The sequence below is a fragment of the Patiria miniata genome, unplaced genomic scaffold (genome assembly GCF_015706575.1).
Source record: "Patiria miniata isolate m_02_andy unplaced genomic scaffold, ASM1570657v1 HiC_scaffold_19, whole genome shotgun sequence".
NCBI lineage: Eukaryota > Metazoa > Echinodermata > Asteroidea > Valvatida > Asterinidae > Patiria > Patiria miniata.
The window spans coordinates 10,547,965-10,569,570 of NW_024037057.1; the positions used below are offsets into that span (position 1 = coordinate 10,547,965).

Below are 21,606 nucleotides of genomic sequence, written 5' to 3' on the forward strand. Positions count from 1 at the left end.
GCAGTGGCGTCACATAAATCCGTGTCGGCGAGTAGAGGGGAGGGGGGGGGGGCGGGACACCAATCTTCAGGGGCCGTGGGATTCGAAAAGATGGGGGAGAGGATGGGTGGCTGTTCAGTACATCATACTACTAGTATGCGCTGTTCATGACACAAAGTAATGTAGGTCTACATCTTATGCAAACGTGCCCGCTTAGTCCATTAACCTGAAATCAAAACGGTGCATTTAAAGCTTTGAACCGTTTGTTCTCAGTTTTGCAGAACTAATTAATACGTTTGGACTTTTGAATAGCAATGTTGAAAAGCATTTTTTTGGGGGGGGGGGTGGGGGTTACTCAAAATGCAAATACATCTGTGGGATGACCTATTGACCTATTCCATCCCCTGCAAAGTATATCCTGTCTGTCCACAGCATTTACACCCACGTCTGTTGGTAAACATGTATGTGCGGCTAACTCGAGAAACCAAGGATTTCCATCTACCTTCATTTTGTGATGATATTTTTTTGAGATTGTAAGCTCATCAGAGATTTTGTTTAAATGTGAAATTGACCCAGGCTTGTTCTGTTTTTAAGTACATGAGCTCAGTAATATTTTTTTCACACAGTGGGCATTATTTTTGGAGGTATGCGATAAAACTCAAGGTCGTCCGTAATCTGTGCTTAATCGACATGCGAAGAGATAATGTGAATATTATTTCCTTCTCTTCCGGCACTTTATGATTACTAAATCTCAGATTTGTTGATTTTCAACTCAATACGGGTTTTCTATAGCGAGATCATGTCTGTGTTTCTGCAATTGTTCGTGCTGGCGGCTTTGACTGGCATCCCTCTGACTAACGCTTATCACTTTGGTGCCAACTACTGGAACGATCGCTACAAGGACTTCGGCATTAACTATGAAACGGGTAAATGCATTTGCATTGCATTGTATATTAAATGATGAATTCAATAATTGCATTTACAAAGCCACTTATACTGAAAAAAAATTCAATTTGACTAGCAAAGGTGTGTGCCCAGCTGATTGAATGATATGTCTGTCAAACAGTATTCTAATTTTGCACAGTAAGCGGTTTCATTATGATTTTCTTTTAAAGTAGGTAATCGAATTGTCCAAAGAGGACACAAAAATAATTTAAGGTTAATTGGGGAAGTGAAAGTGATTATTGTTTCACTGTTGTGCACTATTCGTTTCACGTTTAGACCTTCGAGAATTCATCCCAAAAGGGGGCAGCCGTGCTTAGAATACATGAAAAAAATTCAACGGACTTACAAAACCTTGAAAGTTTCTAAGCATACAAAATAGTTACTTGCTAAGCGAAACAGACATTTCAAAATTCACTGCTGACAATCCTCTTCGAGGATCCGACCACAACGAACCAGAGATGTTGTAGCCAGATTTAACTCAGACATTATGAAGCATGAGTGCATGTGTACATAATACTTGTTTGATGTTTCTTTCTTTAGGCTCTGCTATGTTTAATGGTCTCTGGTCTGACCAGCCGAGCATCAATGGTGGTTATGGACGCTCAACTTCAGATTATAGTGGAACAGTTTGCAGCTGTGTCTGCAGTGAAAATGAGAAAACTGTCGACTGCACGGGGAAAACGAAAGTGTATGTAACAAAATATTTGTCTTTAAATATAAATCTTTTCAAATTAATAGACAACCATTTCGAGGAAGCATTTTTAAATGTCCATACACAACTTATGTTTGACATTTTAAATTATACGACGCAAAGGAATTGCGACTGATAATTTGTGTGCGAGAATTATTCGTAATGAATTGTTTGTGTTGTCAATGTAGCTTTTCTTTGAATTTGAGTGAAATAGGAACCGGTCTAAATTATATTTCACCTTTGGTAAACTTGTACGAAATATGACACTATATATTATTGCAAATATGTTCCGTAAAGTACCATAATCTTGTTTGTTTTTGTCATTTCCAAATGATAGGACTCTGAAGAACATAAGGTTTGATTATAATCTCACTGTGGAGACTTTCAACCCTGACACTACAGACATGTGAGTACTCTCAGTAAATGTTTGTAAAATGTTGTTAGGCCTAATCAGATACAATGTTGATATTTTTTTATGAGAAAAGACATTCAGCGTGTTTTTTAACAGGTAGAAATCTGGACAACGGGATTCAAAAATTTAAGTTAATGAGTTTTATAACTCATTGGCATATTATGCTGTCAGCCATAGGTTGCTTGCAAAAGTTGCTTATAAATATAAATGAGGTTTTTTTGTGATTTTTGTCTTCCGTAGAACAATTGTCGGGCGTTTGAATCAGGTCGACAGGAACGCATTCGGCTTTTTAACAAAGCTCACAAAACTGTAAGTTTGGAGCATGTTGTGTCTCCTGTTTACTTAAAATGTATTCAAAATACAGCTTAAAGTGTTGGTTTCCCTTAAGGAAAGGCGTGTGAACTACATATCCATACATTTTGACGACAGTTGTTAAATCTGGATGCTTGACAAACAAGTGACCAGTGAAAGTGTATGAAGGACAGGTGGCTACAATCAGGGGCGTAGCACGGTCGTTTTTATTGGGGGGGTAACATTTTTTTGAAAAGGGCACTTTCACATCCGTTGTGAAATGTAGACAGGTTTTTTCCTCCGGACTCCGGACACTTGGCCTCCGTATAATCAAAAAGTGCTTTTTAAAAAGGGCACTTGTTCAGAAAAAAAGGGCACTTCGTAAACAAAGGGCACTCTTTATAAGTTATGTGGGGAGGGGGTAAAGCCCGTCGAAAAAAGGGCATTTGAATGGAAAAAAAGCAGTCTTTACAAAATATTGGGGGGAAATACCCCCCCCCCCCCGCTGGCTACGCCTATGTCAATGCCAAAGTTTATAATTATACAACTCTTTTTATGACTTGTTAATGAATGTCCGCATTACATTCTCCTTGTATAATAAGGTTTCATTTGTGGAGACAATTTCTGTTTGAACAACTCAAACTAAACGACTAGCAAATTCGACAGTGATTTTCTGTCATTGTTCTCCTTAGCAGGGAGTTATTGAGTGGTCGGGCACAACCCGACCACTCTTTGGATCTGTTACAATTAATCTTTCTTTCTTTCTTTCTTTCTTTCTTTCTTTTTTTTCCCGGACAATACTTCTCCATGGGTTTTCTCTTAAACGGTATATGGTATGAACTTGTAACTTTCAATATATTTCGACCCTCAACCGAAGTGGTGCATATTACTCTGACGTCATGATTACGTCATCAGGTGTCAAATTACAAGTGATTTTATCTGAAAAAGTGACCAATTACTTTCGCCTATAACTCTTGAACTAAACAATCAATGATGTTTGTATTCTGTAATCAGATAGACCATTAATCGCTTAACAGTTTTTGTCGTGTACGTGAACTCGCTTGACCTTTACTTCCGGGTCTACCGGAAGGTCAAAGTTAGGTGAATTCAAAATGAAGACGTTAGCCTGACATCAAAACAAAGCAGCATTTCTTCCGAACGGTTCACGGTATGATCACAAAACCTTGTGTGAACTTGTACCATGTAACGAAGATGTTATAAATTTTGTTTCGTCATCATGACGTCATCAGGTATCAAATTACAAGCGATTTAAGGGCAAATTTTGACAAAAGAGTTTGCGTTATATCTTTTGAACTAAATAGAGTATCGTGTTCGTTTTTTCGTGAGGTTGTAGACTATGCCGTGGGAAACATTTCGTGTTCCCGGACGCAAAACCGCTTGACCTTTACTTCCGGTGTTACCGGAAGTGCAATAAAAACTGAATATAACTCAAAAGCAGAAGGATTTTACTACAGACATATATATTATGAAAGTGTTAAGTGAGGAATGCATAAAGACAAAACAAAGTACATGACAAACTTTGAGACCCAGGAAGACATTGAAATAGAGGGACGGAAACTAGAGAAGGTAAACAACTATAAGTACCTTGGACAGACACTGAAAATGGAGGACACCACGAGAGAAGAGGTGATGCTGAGAATCAAAGCAGGGTGGATGAAATTTGGTCAACACAAAGACATGCTAACAGACAACAAATTACCAATATCACTAAGGAAGAGACTATTCAATCAGTGTGTGCTATCCACTATGACTTATGGATCAGAAACTTGGTCATTAACTAAAGAACTTGAACAGAAACTCACAACAGCACAGAGAGCTATGGAAAGACAGATGCTTCACTTATCCCTACGAGATAGAATAAAACATGAAGTAATTCGGCAGAAAACTGGGGTGAAAGATGTCATAGAGAAAGTCAGCGAAGCAAAATGGAGATGGGCAGGGCATGTAGCAAGAATTCAGGATAATAGATGGACATGCAGATTAACAGATTGGCAACCACGAATGGGAAAGCGAAGGAGAGGAAGACCAAAGAAAAGATGGAGAGATGATATAACTACATATATGGGAACAGCGACTTGGACTAGGACAGCCAGAAACAGAAGTGATTGGAAACGTCATGAGGAGGGCTTCATTCGACAGCGGATGGACGTAGCCTGATAGATAGATAGATAGATAGATAGATAGATAGATAGATAGATAGAAGTGAGGAATGCAAGACGCAAAAAACAGTGTGATGACGTCATCATCCGAAAGGGCGCCCTCTATCGGCACATAAAATAGAGTTTCCCTTCTTTAATTGTAAAACCATCCGTCCAAATTTTACCAAATCGCCCCTTGACATTCTCTGATTAACCACAGATAACTTGGCAAGGTTTCAAATTCATGACGTCATCAGACCGGAAGTTACTTTAAGGAGAATTTGAAAAAGATCATAGTGTTAATTTAATTCTATCATTTGATCCCTGTCATATCTTCGAAGTCCAAATAATGATATCCATTACAATGTTCACCTTTGGATCTCTAATGCTGTGACGTCATCAAACCGGAAGTTAGGTGTTATCAATACGTCATCAAACCGGAAGTGAGATGTTATTAATACAAACAATTATATTTCCCATATTTGCATACGTTATTTTAACTTAACAATGAAAAATTATCCTCTCCGAACTTTATCTGTATTCACTAACCACTTTTGACTGATGACGTCATCAAGCCAGAAATAACTTTTTGTGCACATAGAATGTTTACTGAAATTTATCACACCGTTAAAGATACCCTTTTGAAACATTGATTGTACTTGAAGGGATTTAATTTCGTGATCCTTTTTTCTACATAAACATATATTCCTAACTTAACTGGGCAGTGAATAATGAAAAGGCTGTCCGCCCGACCACTCTGCGTTTGTAACTCAACAAACGCGAAACTCTAGTTCTACATGTATAGTTGTCACGGGTGCTGTAATGTCCCGTTGCATGAATACTCACTTGTCAAAACTTTGCCCAAACATCGCAATGATTTTGGTGATCTCATATGTTTCTTTTCCAGGACTATACACAACACAGACATCACAACCTTTCCAGATTTATCAAACTGCACGAGTCTAGAGCAACTGTAAGTATTTGCTTAACCTCCCTACACTAATGAGAGGTTTACATTTTGCCTATCGAAAGTGGCTGTTGGTACAGTGAAGATGTTATTGATGCAATGCTAAATCTTTCATTTTTCGTTTGCAGGGATCTCACAAGAAATGCAATTAGTCTGTCTCCATTAAGCTACAAAACCATCAAATTTGCTAAGACACTGAAAAGAGTGTAAGTTTCTAAATCCATTAATTCCAATGCATTAGATGGCTACTTGTATCAGCACGTTTATTATGTTTATTATGTAAACGAATAATACAATGTTCCTTATAGCTTGATGCTTTGGTTCACATACCCTATTAAAGACATTTATTGTAACCATTATTTGATCCATGTCAACCATGAAATTTTACCGTTTTGTTTGAAGAAAAGAAACAAGCAATGCATTTCTGTAATTGTAATGTCATGTTGCATCTCTGATTTTTCCAGTTTATACCTAGGAATTCTTTTCTGTTTCTAGAGAGTCTAATTTCGTCGGTATACAATCGTGTTTGCATCCATTTACCACACTACTATCATCCAGCGTGTTACTCACCCATGTTTTATTTTTGTTTATTTCCAGGAGTCTAATGGAGAATAATATCAACTGGCTTCCTCCGGGATTCTTCTCCAAAACCAACATTGAATATATGTGAGTACGCCCTCAACATTAGCAAAGAGAGAATTACGCACGTATGGGACAATCTGGTGTGTGTCCGAGTAGTCAATTAACATGTTGACAATTACGATGCGCTCGCTGTACAGCTCCCTACCACTCACCGGGTTCAATTAAAGTTTTTGTTCTCCTTGAATATAAAGCAATAATTGCATCCTTTCTGGAAGTAAACCTAGATATGCTGTGTTAAATTTCATACTGTAACTCAAATATTGGTGATAAGATATATTGTTCAGTTTGATGATTATAAGACATGGAATTCGGCACACAGTCAGCGTATGTCATGGGAAAGATAGTTGGCTAAAGGGCCATCGCAGATTTGTCCTTTGAAAAAAAAGTATAAGAAGAAACTTTCAAAACTTTCGAAATGGCGGCCATAGCATGTTATTCTATAATTTTTAGCCAAATATTTTTGCGATGACATACACTGTGTACCAGATGTCCTGCTTTTATCATCAAATGAAAAATTCCATTATATTGTGCACAAATCTGCCTGACTATTACATTTTTTTTCGGGTCATGGCAACATTTCTCTGAGTCACTTTTCCGGGCCCTTTGACCTTAAAGAGTTTCTTTTTGACGAGAAAAATTGGCATTTTGTCCCCGACATGTATGTCAGGTCAAAATGAACCAGGATTGGTTCGAATCCGACACGTGACTTTTAAGAGTGCCCCTTATGATAAACCTTAGATATTTTGTAATCCTTCCTCAGTGGTCTGAGTATGAATGAGCTGGCTGCATTCCCCAGTGACTCTCTTCAGAACATGCAGAACCTTACCTTCTTGTCTCTGGATGATAACCAACTGACATCAGTCTCCAAGCGCAACCTTCTTCCTCTTGCATCTACCCCGATTCAGCATCTGTGAGTTTCAAAGTTAAAGACAATGTTCTTTATTCAAGGAAATAAGGTATAATGCTTTCCTTTGTGCATCAACACTGACCTATATGGACAGCCAGTTAAAAATTAATTTCAATCATGGTTGGTAAAATAACCCGCCCCAACTTGCATATGCTTGTGTCAGACAGTGGTACTGCAATAAGGGTTTAGCATTTTTATACACATTGGGTTTGATAAAAGAAATGCCATCAGAGTTCAGAGTAAAAGGTCAATTACAAACTGAGAAAACTGCATTAAATTCATCACAACTGACAGTTTTGATTTCCTTATATTATTTTTTATTATTTTGTAAACCTAGTGCACTTTCGAAGTAACTTGATTTGCCAACAGAACACATTTTATTTATTAAAGGTTAAAGTGAAATTCAATATAATTGCGCCCTTAGCTCCGGTTTGATTTATTTACATTTGCTGCATGTTCTATTTGTTTCATCTTATATAGAAACTTGAGCAACAATCAGATCAGCTACACTGCACCAAGGGCATTCATGCAACTTCAAAATCTGAAGATATTGTGAGTAAAACAGCTGTATTTTACAACTGAAAAAATTGCATCATTAGTGAAAATTGACGTGCTGTCACGTAATAACAGATTGTCGTGGATCATCATGTTCCTTGTAGTTCCATTTTTGTTTTCGAGGAAATGTTTACTTTCGAGAAGTCACCCCAACAAATCCCTCTTGCCTGCAATTTTCGGAAATTGTTCAAGTTTAAAGAAATGAGTCTTTTGCTTTTTTCAGGGAGTTGCATAGGAATGTGTTAGAAGATCTCCCTGCACAAACAATGGATAGGATTCCACAACTATTACACTTGTGAGTATAATAGTAACATTGTTAACATCGTATTATTCGAGGTGTTACGTTTACAAAGTATGGTGTCAGGAAATTAACAATTTGTTTTGTGTTCTTTTGTTTAGGGATTTGAGTTACAACAAGTTGAAAACTCTGAAGGCTAAGGCTGTAACGGATCTACCGTCTTTGCGAACACTGTGAGTAAACGCAGCATAATAGATAGTAAGACATTAAATGAAACACTTACATTTTAGTGTATCCACAAAGTGATTCACTACAAGCTTGATTGTCATTCAACACAGGATGACCCCCCAAAAAATGCAACCCTAAAACATTTGTCTTAAAAAAAAAGGGATAGGTGGATTTTTATGTTTTGGGTATCAGATTAAAGCTGAGAGCTTTTCCTTTTAAATACTGAAAAAAAATCGTGAAAATAGCACTTTGGGTTGCATAATAAATATGTCAAAATACTAAAGAAATTGCACAAACGAAGGATAATTGCACAGTGGGCTTACAGTAAAATGTTTCACTGCTTCAAGTTGAAGTACTTGTGTACAGGATGAAAAATGACTACTTTATATTTACTGGAATTGTTTCAGCAACCCAAAGTGCTATTTTTCGTAATTTTTTCAGTTTTTGAAAAAAAAAAAACTTTCAGCTTTACAGATTTGATCCCCAAATCATAAAAATACACTGATCCTCCCCCTTTTTTTTTAAAGGCAAATGTTTTAGGGTTGCATTTTTTTGTGGGGGGGGGGGGGGTTCACCCTGTACAATTACTCACAATAATGATGTGGAAATCACAAACAACTCTAGCCAATAATATGAATTCCGGTTTTTTTCTCTACAGGATCTTGCATAATCAACTGGATACGTTTGAGTTGGCCAGTATTCGCTACAACTCCTTTCTGGGAATTGGAAGCAACCTTACAGAATTGTATGCTTATAGATTTTCGCAATTCTTCGATATTATCTGCCTATCATGTCAAGGGGATGTAGTAAAGTTTACATTATGGGACTAGGCTACATTATTGAGCGAAGGTGGGATATGCATTGACGCTATTTTCTGTGTAGAAACAGCAGAAATCTAATGTTTATTTAAAACCTGAAATTAAAGATGGTAACCTAAATAACATTGAGTTAATTGCTTTCCATGCAGGTACCTGAGCTCGAACGCGTTGCCATATTTTCCCCACGCTGTTCTGTCAGAGGAAACATATGATAAGCTGGCAGACCTGTAAGTGTTTCGGTTCTTAACATTGTTCAATGATTCAAATGATGATACCACATCTCTATGGAATGCAATGTCTTTACAATGTATTTATGTATTTATATCTTATCCTTAGTTTGGTTTTCCTTGCAGGAAAGCGTGTAGGCCTATTTTGTATGCTGCGCACATTTTTAATTACAAATGTTAGAGTTTATACATACTCGCATAATGGCTACTAAAATGCGCCTCTTTCAAGCGCTTTCTTGCTATCACCTCATGCTAAAAATGTTAAGCATGTGAACATGTTTACAAACTGATAGCATGAAAGTGTTTAGCATTATGGGTACTCGCTAAACACATTTTGTAGCCCCCACACAGAGGCTATTAGGCTACCTTTGTTCCTATGCCTAAAATTGAAAACTTGGTCCCACGGTCAATTTGACCTCTTTTGCAAAATTACTCATAACTCTGTCAAAAATTATCAGATTTGGACGTTTGATGTCTTACTTTAAAGTGGAAAGGTGTACCTTTCAAACAAATTATTATCTTATTATCTGTGTTGGTTACACATTCTACGTCTGACATTTTGTTGATTTTTTTTTGAATACACACTGTGTTATTGTTTTCGCTTTCGAATAAACAACGTGTACTCATACCTTACTAATGTTATTTGCCTGACGACTTGTTTTCAGGCACATGGATAATAACGTAATAACAAACATCACGGAACTACACGTTGACCAGTTTTCCAGCGCTCTGACACTGTACAACTACCGGCTAACGACCCACGAACCATTCGCAAAGATGCCAAACCTGAAGAAACTGTAAGTGATACCAAGTGCCTAATGGTGGATGCTCTTTATGTTCAGTACTTTTGCTAACACTGTAAAAGGGAATCGGTTAATTTAAAGATTCAATGGTTAAGTCACTTGGCTGCTTTACAGGAGCTCGATTAATCAATCGGTGTCAATTCTGTCCAGAAGCAATGATTATGTGTTCCGAATCATTTCTAAAATGTACTTGATAGGAAAAAAAAATCATCGGGAAAACATTCTCGGGTTTTGCTTTGATAAGTGGTTCATATCCTTATATTTTGTTGCGTAATTAATAATCTCGCTTTATTTTCTTTAATGATAAGTTTATTTTCCATGTAGCTTCAGTGCAGTGTCAAACTTTTGTATGGCTCATCATGAAACTAAAGAGCATTTTGGTTGCACCAACACATGTTCGTATTTGGAATCAGAATGAATACAATTCAATGTAGTCAAAAGAAATAATTATATCATTCCCGTTTCACTCATTCTAGGTTTCTACAACAGAACAGCATCCTTGGAATTAACAATCAAGACCTATGTAAGATGAGCATCCTCCAGGAATTGAACCTCAACATCAATCAGCTGAAAGACGACACATTGGATGAGAATGCCTTCCAGTGTCTGACCTCTCTTTCAAATCTGTGAGAAATGTGTTTTAGAAATTTTGTTGAATCAATTTACCTGAGAGTCAGATTACCAGATGAAATAGTTTCAATCTGATTTTAAGTCTGTGATGTACCTAGTAATTTTCGTTAGTTACTCTGACTACATCTATGTGAACAAGGATACAATGTTACGAACATGTATCATGGGGAAATTATGGTAAGACAAATATATTAGTATTTATAAATGTTTTTCTTTTCTCCACTACTGAATCAAAAGCCTGTTTTTACATTCTACTTCAGGAACATTGGCAACAACTACTTCCAGTATGTTCCACCTGCTGTACAGTTTCAAGAAAGAGTACAGAACATTCGAACACTGTAAGTTCATATAAGTTCTTGGTAAAATCAGTTGGTCTTATACCTTTTTTTTTCTTTCCTCGACCCACCGTTATGACCCGTGTTTGAATCCCGCTTACGCCTAACACCTGGTTTTTAGCCTCTAACTGATATTGATGGTTTCCAAGAAATGTCAAATTCGGGTTTTTCATCCACCCATCCGTCTGTATTGTCCTTCCTTGTTTTCATACAAATAGAATCCATACGAAATAAGTCGAAAGACTTTCCGATTGCCATAGAAAAAAATTATATCAGCAAAAGTGTTATCAAAATATATCTTTAACGGCTAACTAACGGATGAAAATATCATCAGTTAGAGAGACATTTTATAAGAAATGTGGTTCCTAAAAGGGTCAAATTTATCTGTGTCTTGCTGCAGGAATCTGGCGGGCAATGATATTACTTTTTTATTGGCTGGAGTGTTCTCTAATGTAACAACTCTCACAGATCTGACCCTGACTGGCAACCGCATTATCTCCGTTGAAAATGATGCATTTCCAGTGGACATTGAAATTATGTGAGTATACATCTTGTCAGTCCAGAAAAGCGTATCCGTGTAGTTTTTAATCACGTGTGTATATTCTGTTTACTGACTGGGTGTCTGAGCGTAGAAGTCTGGCGCTGTATTTTCAGAACTTTGTATTTACTGCCCAAGAAAAAGACATTATGTTTGCCGTTGCATGTCACCAAACGTCTGATAACATTCATTCATGATTCTGTTTTATCAATTTGCAGACGACTGTCTTCAAACCAGTTGTACTTTCTTCACGAGGACCCTTTCAGAAATTTGTCGTCACTGCGTTGGCTTCTGTTAAGCAACAATGAGATTGATGTTATACCAGACACAGCGTTTGATGGGTGTACGTCTCTTGCATACATGTAAGTTTAAGATGGTGGATCCTCTCCTACAATTAATGTCTTAATTCTTTGAAATGATTGACCAAGATTTTGCATTTGATAAGCTGCATTCGTGCAAGTCCTAGGTATGTTTCTGGGTCCTTATTCACAAAGCACCCGTAAATGTTTGCGTTGCGGGGACCCGTAAGTGGATGTTAAGGGCACGTAAGACTTGCGTTAAGTGGTATTCACGAAGCACCCTTAGAGTTCCCTTAGTGGACCCGCATGTTGCGGGCACCCGCAACTAATTGGTTGAACATTAAAAAAAACATGCCAAGACATTTTATCCCATTTTAGAGAACTTGCTAGTTGTAAAAATTACAGGCAGATTCGATTAAAGATTAACTTGTCTTTGTTTTCTTAGCAAACAATCAACACCAATCAAGCATGTCTTTTAGAGCATGTTCTTCCATTCATTTAAAGAAAAAAATGAATCACTAAAATTTACCAATGCTTTCAGAAGTTATGCATGTGTTACAAACGTAGCCCATTTTTATAGCTGTCCTTGAATGTCATTGGAAGCTATTGAGTTAATAGTGAGAATCATATTACAGACAAACTTTAAAATGCCAACAAGACTTTAAAGGAAACATGCAGTGGAAATTCAGCCCATCTTGTTCTCTTACACATTATTATGTGTCGCAACAATACATACAAGATCGTAATACTTGTTTTCGTTGAAAGTGACAAGAGAGTGGTAGTTTTTCAATTGTTAGCAAATCCTTTCATCAAAACAATCGCATGTAATGGGTGCTATTTTGCTTTTGTCGCACAAGGAACTCCTTGTCAAAAGTGCATATGAACAGTACAAACATAACTCCTTCAAAGTTACCCACAAAAAAAGCTTCGAAAAAACTAGTGGCGACTGCTAGTGTCCAAACAAGCTGTTTAACATGATAAACAAGTAAAAAGTGGAACTTACTGCAAGAAAATAGAAACAAGTGTGATATATATTTGTGCTCAAAGCTGTAGAGACACTTCTGTTCTGCTTTGAATGACATCACGCTTTGGCTCATGAATATGGAAAGTTTCAATAGCATAAAAATGGAAATGTTGAAATTTCTCCCTTTTACTACTACAAAAGAAGATTGAAAGTCATAGTAACATGGCAAGAAAGCTGTTTTAAATATATTTAAGTCATACAAATCCTTTTGCAGGTTCCCTTTAATAATTGAACTCAAGACAGAAACCACTGTCAGAATGTGTGCTTTCAATATATAAGAAACAAGTTAGCTCTATTTTTTTTAAATATTGATGGTGATTTTTGTATCCTTTTCCATGCTCTTGTTCATTCAGTGGAGGTGGGAAAGTCCACGTTTCATTGTACTCAATGGGTGTTCAGTTTGCATCACGTGATGAGTGGTAAACAAGTTTGTGATCGTTTTATTGAAATAGACATAACTTCGGATTAGACTGTGCAATTTAGGTGAAATGTTCACACTTAAAATCCCATAAGATGTACTTCGTCCCATAAAAAAACAAAGGGCGGCAGTCGCTTCCTAAAAGTGGAGGACATACCTATTACGGCATGGAGCGGGCCCCGAAATTTTTTGGATTCTAGATGCTTAATCTGTGGTGCGATCCGAGGCAATTTCTGAGCACTCAAACCACTTTTGTGAGCAAAAGATCATCTTTTAAACATCATTTTTTGAGTTTGGAGTCATTGAATCAGCTACTATAGAATCATTATGTAGGCTACAATTTTTATTCGGGGATAGAAAAAGTGTGTGTAGGGGGGGGGGGCAACGATATGATATCCGCCACTTAAAAAAAAAAAAGTGGGGGGAGGACTTGTCCCCCACCGATTGACGCCCATGAAAATGGAACGCGCCAAATATTTTGAACACATTTTTCAAATTCGGTCACTTTCTTTTTAACTCATCCTATAGTTGGTTCAACCGGTCACGGAAGATGAACCGGCACGTCAAATCAGTTCGTAGATCCAAATACATGCCAAGAGTGCCGCCATTGTGACAATCGAGATGATCCACGCAAGTTGTGGTGTGCTTGCGGGACGTCTGGAGGTCCCGCAAATTTACGGGTGGTTTACGGGCACACGCAGATTTAAGGGGGGCTTCGTGAATAACCCGCAAGTGCTTAAGTGAGGGTTGCGGGGAAGTTGCGCGCCCGCAAGCATTTACGGGTGCTTTGTGAATAAGGACCCTGGATAATAAAACACAGGGACACAGATACCATGTAAGAGACCGTTCTATTCAAACATGATTTGGTTCTTCGGGTTGTTTGTTTTTTCAACTTTGCATAGTTGAACAGCCCAAAATGAGCCCCTATCTTTGTACATTCAGGGTGTCCCATTCAATGGCAAAAGCAACATTCCGTGTTCGGATTCGTAATTACACAGTGATGCATCTAGTTATGAATATAGGTCTGCATGTTAAGTAAATAAGTATTTATAAATACTTTTTTCTAATAAAAAAAAAAACAGCAAAGAGGTAGAATGAATTTTCATGTAATTTTATGATTGTTTAATATTTTTTCACCTGTTCTTCTTTATTAACAGTGATCTCGGAAACAACAAAATCGGACGAATTCTTAAGACAACATTTGAGGATTGTCCATTGACCTATATCTTGGATCTTGCAGACAACGAGATAGCTTACATTGAGGATGGCTCACTGGCTCATATAACATCACTTACGTCATTAAGTCTGCAGAATAACCGACTCACGAAGATTCCTATGGGAGGAGATTTTGTCAATCTCACAATAACATGGGATCTGTAAGCACATGTTGTCTATTATTTTGTGAAAAAGTCAAAAACCCTTTACTATTATTATATAACTCACACATTGCGTCCTAAGTTCCATACGTGTGTGTACAAATCTGCATAGCCAAAATATCGTTAGTCATTGGTGTCGATCCGAATAATGACATGACCCATGCATGCCCTCCTTAAACCTGACTGATACATGTAGTAACAAAAGACGTGACAAACATCCTTTGTTCTATTATGATATCCTTGTGTATAGTTTATAACTAATAGTCTTAATAACAGAAATGGACACTAACCTGTAACTGAATAGGTTTTATTTTAGAGAAAAACAAATCATTTTTGGACTTTTACATGTTCTCAATATCTACTGTAGTTTAAATGATTATGTACGTTATATCGGTCACCTGTCATTTTTAATCTGAGAAAATTTCCTTAACATGATGCCCATCTTGCAGATAGGCACATTTTGAGTAAATCAGTTTTAATTTAAGATGTCTTCATACATTTCTTCATCAGACGCAATTTTGCAATAAAAATCCTTGTTTTTTAGGGATCTAAGTGGAAACAACATAATCGAAGTCAAAACCCAAGCTTTCAAGAATCTTGCTGCCCGCAATTTGTAAGTATTTATAAACCTATACACATTATGATATCAAGCTGGATCCTGCTGCTTCCAAGGCAGTCATGGACTTAGTTTGTTGCCAGCTGAGTCAGCTGGTGCAACATTTCAGCATTCTTGTGCTTGTGTAATGAGAAAAGTGCAAAAGGTCCAAAAGTTTGGAACAAATTTGAACTTTGAATGGTTTGGATTAGCATCAAAATATTTACATTGCTTTTATACTAAAGATTGATCAACTGAGGTGTAATGATAGATTTTTTCCCTTTATATTCAGAGACCTAAGTGACAACGACATTGCACATGTTGAACCTAACGCTTTTGACAATATCGTGTTGTCGGGACTAACTACCTCGTGAGTATTCTTAACATAGTAACAATCATACATTTTCAAAGTGTCTCTTCTCTTTGGTTGTGTCCTTCGGTGTACTTTAGAGCAGCTTGTTCTTATGGTGACTGATGTCTGTTATCATAGTTTCAACATTTTTAAGCCATTCTGTCCAAAACGTACTATACACGACAACAAACATTTACTTGTAAGTAGAGTTGCAAATGTTCTAGCATAACTTGACCCATAATATTTCTATTGAGGCCCAACATTTCGCCCTGGGAAAGTTACATATTTAACAAATTCATGCTAATATTTGCACATTTCATACTAAGTATGCTTGGTAAAACAAGTTGGAGAAACATGATGGTTGGTGTAAGTTAACCTTCCTTCAATTAGCAGGAATGGATAAATGTTCTAAATTCGTATAGGACAACAACAATTCGTAGAACAGAAAATATATGAAAGACATACATTTTATTCTTTTAAAAAGATATTTGAAATTGGATAACAACCCTCTGCAAACCATGAGCTCGTATTCCTTCAATGATGTCACCTGCAAATACTTGTAAGTATTCTGTTTTAATAGGAATCATCTTAATATCTAAATATTTGCAATGAACCAAGTTGATCCACATGAGCACTGTGATTCTTGAGTTATTACATGCAAACTATGGTGGTACTAATTGTTTGAACGCTAAACATTAGATCATAACTGTGCATTTAATACTGTGAATGGAAAGTCAAAGTTTCCATTAAATTACTTACAGGGAAAAGTGCTGATGTTTTCCGCCAGAGCTTTAATCAACCACGTCACACGTTATCACAAGTCATCCAGTACAGGCAGCTTTTGTAAAATGTGACAAGGCTTTTTCATTTGTCACTGTTGCATCCCCTAAACGTGCCCTTGTGTGTGAAATTACTTGTGTGTGGCCTCTGATTGACACGAAATACGACTTTGTAAATATCATGGACCGATTGAAGTGAAAGAGTCGAATTGAAGTAAGATTATACTCATCCTCTGTCTTCATGAATACTTATCAAAATGAATGTTTTATTGACAGCTATATGCTCTCAGTTGGTGTGGCTACTGTACCATCTTTTGCATTTAACGGGATAACAGCCGATTATTTGTGAGTAACTTCACTTTCGTTTTTTTGGTGAATAGGAATCTTAATAATTCACAATCCTAAGGCTTTCGATTATTCTCAGATTAGATTGTCTATGTTATGGCAACCTTTTCAAAAGCATGTCAAATTTCAAAAGTAATTTCATAATAATTTGATTTAGAAAATGTCATTATGTAGAATTGAACTGAATTATTTAGATCTTATGAGTGATAAACATATTCATTTGTCTTTGTGCCTATACACAGCCACATGGAATCAAATTCAGTGAGAGTCATCGAGGAAGAAGCATTCTATGTTAACATCCTTGAGGATTTGTAAGTTCTCTAGTGTAAATTGTCAACTTATATTCTACTTGAAGTGAAAACTAAAATTCAAAACATATATAATGTGTTTTAATATTCTTTTGTTGTGGGGTGAAAACGGTCGGTGATTTGCTACTACTTTCAGAAATCAAAACATTTCAAAAGGAAGTATAAGCTTGGACGTACGCTATTTCGTTATTTTGTCCTCACTTAGTAATTTGCAGAAGAACCAGATCTTTGACGTCAAAGGCAAGATGTTTGTGGATGGAACAACGATAGAAAATCTGTAAGTGTCCGAACCTTTATGGAAATTTGTCGTGCCTTACGTATATTTTGATATAGTGAAATGTGTTTCACCAGTGCTGCACATTGTATTGCACAAACTTTTCACACAGTTCATGCAGTTGGGAAGTTGAAAATCGTGGGTATTCATGTATAATGGTTTGATATCAATGTCCTTTGGGGTAACAGTGGGTAATTATTTTCACTGACAGGTTTAACAAGTCAATCAAAAGTCAAATGAATATCACAATAAATTATTTGAGAGCATCGCAAAGACCTAGCGCTGGTCTTAAAAATGTTTCAAATTGTGATGAAAAGTTAAAACGTTATTTTAAAACGATCCTCAAACTTAACCCTAACTCCCTAGGGGGTGTGCAAAATCGTATTAAAATTGGAGGATTCAGGACTGTTAGGGTTAACAATTAATGTAACAGACTTTGTATTAAAATCTCCTTGTTAAAACGTAATTATTTGCGTAACTGAATCATGGACAGAATAAAAGCAAATTCTGTGTTTCGTTTCAGGTTTTTACATGACAACGAGATACCATCGCTTCCAGGCGACACATTTGACGGGGCAACCATTACAACAATGTGAGTTTATCAAAGTCATTTTGTCAACAAATCCCCACGTATTAGACTTCATAGTTTCTCACTAATGTAATGTTGTGCTTTCTTTGTCAATATCGATAATTCTACAGACGATTGGAAAACAACACGCTGATTACTTATCCAGCCAAGGCTTTGTCCGGTCAGAATGTAAATGAAATTCATCTGAATGGTAACCAAATTGGAACGCTTCCAGACGATGCCTTTGCAGGACAGGACAACATGGAAGTACTGTAAGCAAAGCCTCTGAAATATTTATAAAATGTAGCATTCAGATCTTACATTGTTTAATTATGACAAGTTTACAGTTAGCTATAGCCATGTTGGTAGCCTCTATTGGTCGTACAGTGTGCTATGACTGACGCGTTTGATCCACCCATTGTTATACAGAGATTTGAAGAACAACAGACTGAGTGAGATTCGAACTGGTATCCTGGCACCGTTAACCAACCTAAGCAGACTGTAAGTCTCACCTCGTTTTTCCCCTGCCGGGATATAATTTGTACTAGTCGAATGTGCGAATATCTTAAAATGTTTGACCACAATAACAAAGTAAAGACGTTTTGAAAACAAGAGCCATATCAAATATGTTGTTTTACCACTTGAATTATAAATTGGTTTTCGAAGGAGATGACAATGAATTAAAGTTTAATACCGAATCAGTAGACTGGGCTCAGCAATTTGCTCCTTAAACCGCCCAGGTAGCTGCCCCAAGTTATTCTAGGGTTGCCTCAACACATTTGCACTGAGCACAAATATTCCGTTATTCATCATAAAACACATTAGTCCACCAGATTTTGCACTGATAGCACAGCGCCAAGTAGTCAGACTGTAAGTCTCACCTCCCAGGGAGCTGAGATGGTATATGGAATGTTTAATTGGCCCAATGATTAGGGGTAATAGTAATGTAAAGCGCTTTGATCTTAGTTAATATAAGAACCTGTTATTATTAGTCATGGTAGTGGTAGAGAAGGTATTTTACTCTGTAAAACGTAGACCAAAGTTAAAACTCCTCACAAGAATATCTCAGAAAAATAAAAAGGAAAGTGATCAAATATGTCAAATGTTGTAATTTACTCAAGGACTGTTGAAGGGATAAAGACATCATGTTGACGGCTTCGATTTTGCAAATGAATTATAAACGGACCACTTGACAAGATGGACCACTCAAGTTAGCTGGTGAGCTCAAACGGTTTGAGCGTGGTGGCAGTTTGGGCAAAATAGTTGAAATGTGCTTTAAACAGCTACAAAACGCTGCAAAAATGAAAGAATGAACTGCTAACAAGCTTCATACTGACGCGTGTGTTAAACATTGCCAGCTTTGTCAAATTCCAATTGCAGAAAGGTGTCCCGTACATTCTCTGTGTACATAATTTTTGGGAAGGGGAGGGAGTAATGATGTGCATGCTTAATAGTACGTTATATTAACTCGAACTAACATCCAAAATGAGAAACAAATATGACATATAATGCTTAGTACATAAAACAACACGTTGTAGACTGCACGTGTACTATTGATGTTCAATTGAGTTGTGTACAGTTTTGGCTTGCTGTTTCACCTTGTTTTACTATAATGATCAACACCATGCCAACAAAACTGTTTTCATTTTGTCTGCTGTTTACCATTTTCATTACAAAGTCTGGTTTCAAAGCGTGGTCTTAACAGTCTGAAAACTGTCTTTGCTTCGCATTTCATTCCTTGTTTTTTGTTCATTCATATTCATGCCATATTGCACTGAAGATTGTCATTTCTGAAGATACATTTGCTGATCTGACAAGCCCACAGAAAAGGTAAAATCAAATCATGATGTTCATTTAAAAACATGAAACGTCTGTTGGTTCCATTAAAAAAATGTAGGCAGCACTAACGGCAGACAGTGCATAATTCGCAGATTACAGGTAAATAATCTGCCTATTTTTGTAAGATCATCTCATACATTTGTTATGACTTCATTTTCGCATTTTTCAATTCACATTTAAGATGTTGCTTTTGCTTGATATTTCAAGATGTGGTTTCGCATGTGTGCCTCGAAGTGATTGTTTTTAAATAAATGTGTTCAACCACATAGTCCAAGGCTTGGTTTAATATCACTGCTTAGTAAATGTGTTCAACCACATAGTCTTAGGCTTGGTTTAATATCACTGCTTAGTAAACAGTTACACAACACAAGAGCATTGATTCATCATGACAGAAAGACTTTTTAGGCAGAAACCTCTTTCTTCGAAGAAATATATTTTGCAAATTTGCAATATTAATTGTTCAGCATCAAACACAACGCCACAATGGTGATACTAATTTCTTTTCTAAAGACTGACGTTTTAGAATATATCGTTAACAATCACCCTGTACTTTGGCCCCGGCGTCTAACTCCAGTCTCATTGTTTTAGGAAAAGGGATGTTATAGTATTTTTATTGTTTTTCTGCTCTCCAGAGATCTTTCCAATAACGACTTCACTCATTGGCCAACTATGCCCAGCCTTCCAAGTCTGGAGCAGCTGTAAGTAATAGACTTTTGAAATTCTTGCTTCAACACTCAACGTCCCTACCCTAGGGGCTAAGTCATTTGTGTACACATTTCTGTCTTCGAAGGTTATGGCAAATAACGCAGTGGCCAATCATTATCATGTTTACATACGGAAGGTAAGACCTAGCCCAACTACTTAACCGGAGAAGCGCATACATTTATCCGTTGTTTCATTTACCATGTGTTTTCCTAAACCAAGAAAAGATCTGGCTGGATTTGGGAATTGTAGTTTGTCACTATTTATAATCACTGACTTATTATGCTTGATCTAATGGGTGCAGATTACAAGTCATATATAGTGAAGTATTAGAATCAATGATATAGAAACACAATTTTTTTTTAAAAGAATTGTTAATACCTGTTTCGTTGTTTGAACACTGAATTTCATAGGGCAATGTTTACTCAGTGATTAATTCTGATCTGTTCCAGAGACTTGTCACACAATGAGATTCAGACAGTTGGACAGAACGCATTTGCCGCTCTTGATGCCGATGTATTTAGTTCACTGTAAGTTGTACAAAATGGTTTATGATTACAACTTCATAATTATTGGCTCTTTACGTATTATGAAAAGAAAACGCAGTCTGTGTAACACAAGGTAGATTTATGTAGATTGTGAAGTGTGAGATGTCAAACAAGTTTTGATCAGATGCATATTGATTATTTTGATAATAATTCAGTCAGTATTTTTGGAAAATCACCAACGGTTTATAGCTAATTTATAATTGTCATCTAACACCTGTTCATAGGAATCTTGCTGATAACCCGTTGGGTTGCACCTGTAACTTGTACTACTCCCTGAGTTTCGACAATTCTTCCACCATCGGCGGTGAATGTACGACACCGGAGGAGGCAGATGGAGTCCTATTCTCATACTACAGCAAAAATTCTGATATGTACTTTGAGAATGTCGCACCATGGCTGTTCCAGTGTGGTAGGTCCAAAGTGTTCTGACTTTGTTTGCCTTCTTACAGACTATTTTATGATAGGTTCCGGTGGAAAAAAATCTGATTTAGCCAATTCTACAATAGCGGAGAATAAAAAACAATAGAATTAATTTAATGAAAACCATTCAGCAAAATTTCAAATCAGATTTGTAAGACTTACTGTCAATACTGCCCTCTAGAATATCCACTTTTACGCAGTAGTATGGTAATGGATCCTTAAAGCTGATTTCGTCAGAAGGTATGAAATGGATCTTATCTTCTTTGCACCTGAACTCTTGACATCTTTACAATTTAATCTATACCCAAATCATAAAATGTTACAATTATGATAAAATGAGATCCTGAACATTTATGAAAAGATAAAAGGCTCAGTTCTTCTTTTCTTTTCGTTA

General features: G+C 36.7%; 1 protein-coding gene across 1 annotated transcript in view; it reads left to right on the forward strand.

Annotated features, from left to right (window-relative positions):
- Positions 1-21,606, forward strand: part of LOC119725765 — a 44,145-nt gene that overhangs the window by 466 nt on the left and 22,073 nt on the right. Inside the window, exons 2-32 of the mRNA XM_038197328.1 lie at positions 772-905; positions 1,465-1,612; positions 1,953-2,021; positions 2,268-2,336; positions 5,385-5,450; positions 5,573-5,650; positions 6,042-6,110; positions 6,847-6,996; positions 7,474-7,545; positions 7,772-7,843; positions 7,948-8,019; positions 8,673-8,759; positions 8,982-9,059; positions 9,725-9,856; positions 10,339-10,488; positions 10,753-10,830; positions 11,228-11,365; positions 11,584-11,727; positions 14,264-14,482; positions 15,027-15,095; positions 15,370-15,447; positions 15,914-15,988; positions 16,485-16,553; positions 16,796-16,864; positions 17,067-17,138; positions 17,659-17,727; positions 17,835-17,975; positions 18,133-18,204; positions 20,175-20,240; positions 20,697-20,774; positions 21,017-21,201. Coding sequence (XP_038053256.1) covers positions 779-905; positions 1,465-1,612; positions 1,953-2,021; positions 2,268-2,336; positions 5,385-5,450; positions 5,573-5,650; positions 6,042-6,110; positions 6,847-6,996; positions 7,474-7,545; positions 7,772-7,843; positions 7,948-8,019; positions 8,673-8,759; positions 8,982-9,059; positions 9,725-9,856; positions 10,339-10,488; positions 10,753-10,830; positions 11,228-11,365; positions 11,584-11,727; positions 14,264-14,482; positions 15,027-15,095; positions 15,370-15,447; positions 15,914-15,988; positions 16,485-16,553; positions 16,796-16,864; positions 17,067-17,138; positions 17,659-17,727; positions 17,835-17,975; positions 18,133-18,204; positions 20,175-20,240; positions 20,697-20,774; positions 21,017-21,201 — 3,061 coding nt within the window. The 5' untranslated portion in view covers positions 772-778. The remainder of the gene's footprint in view (positions 1-771; positions 906-1,464; positions 1,613-1,952; positions 2,022-2,267; positions 2,337-5,384; positions 5,451-5,572; positions 5,651-6,041; positions 6,111-6,846; positions 6,997-7,473; positions 7,546-7,771; positions 7,844-7,947; positions 8,020-8,672; positions 8,760-8,981; positions 9,060-9,724; positions 9,857-10,338; positions 10,489-10,752; positions 10,831-11,227; positions 11,366-11,583; positions 11,728-14,263; positions 14,483-15,026; positions 15,096-15,369; positions 15,448-15,913; positions 15,989-16,484; positions 16,554-16,795; positions 16,865-17,066; positions 17,139-17,658; positions 17,728-17,834; positions 17,976-18,132; positions 18,205-20,174; positions 20,241-20,696; positions 20,775-21,016; positions 21,202-21,606) is intronic.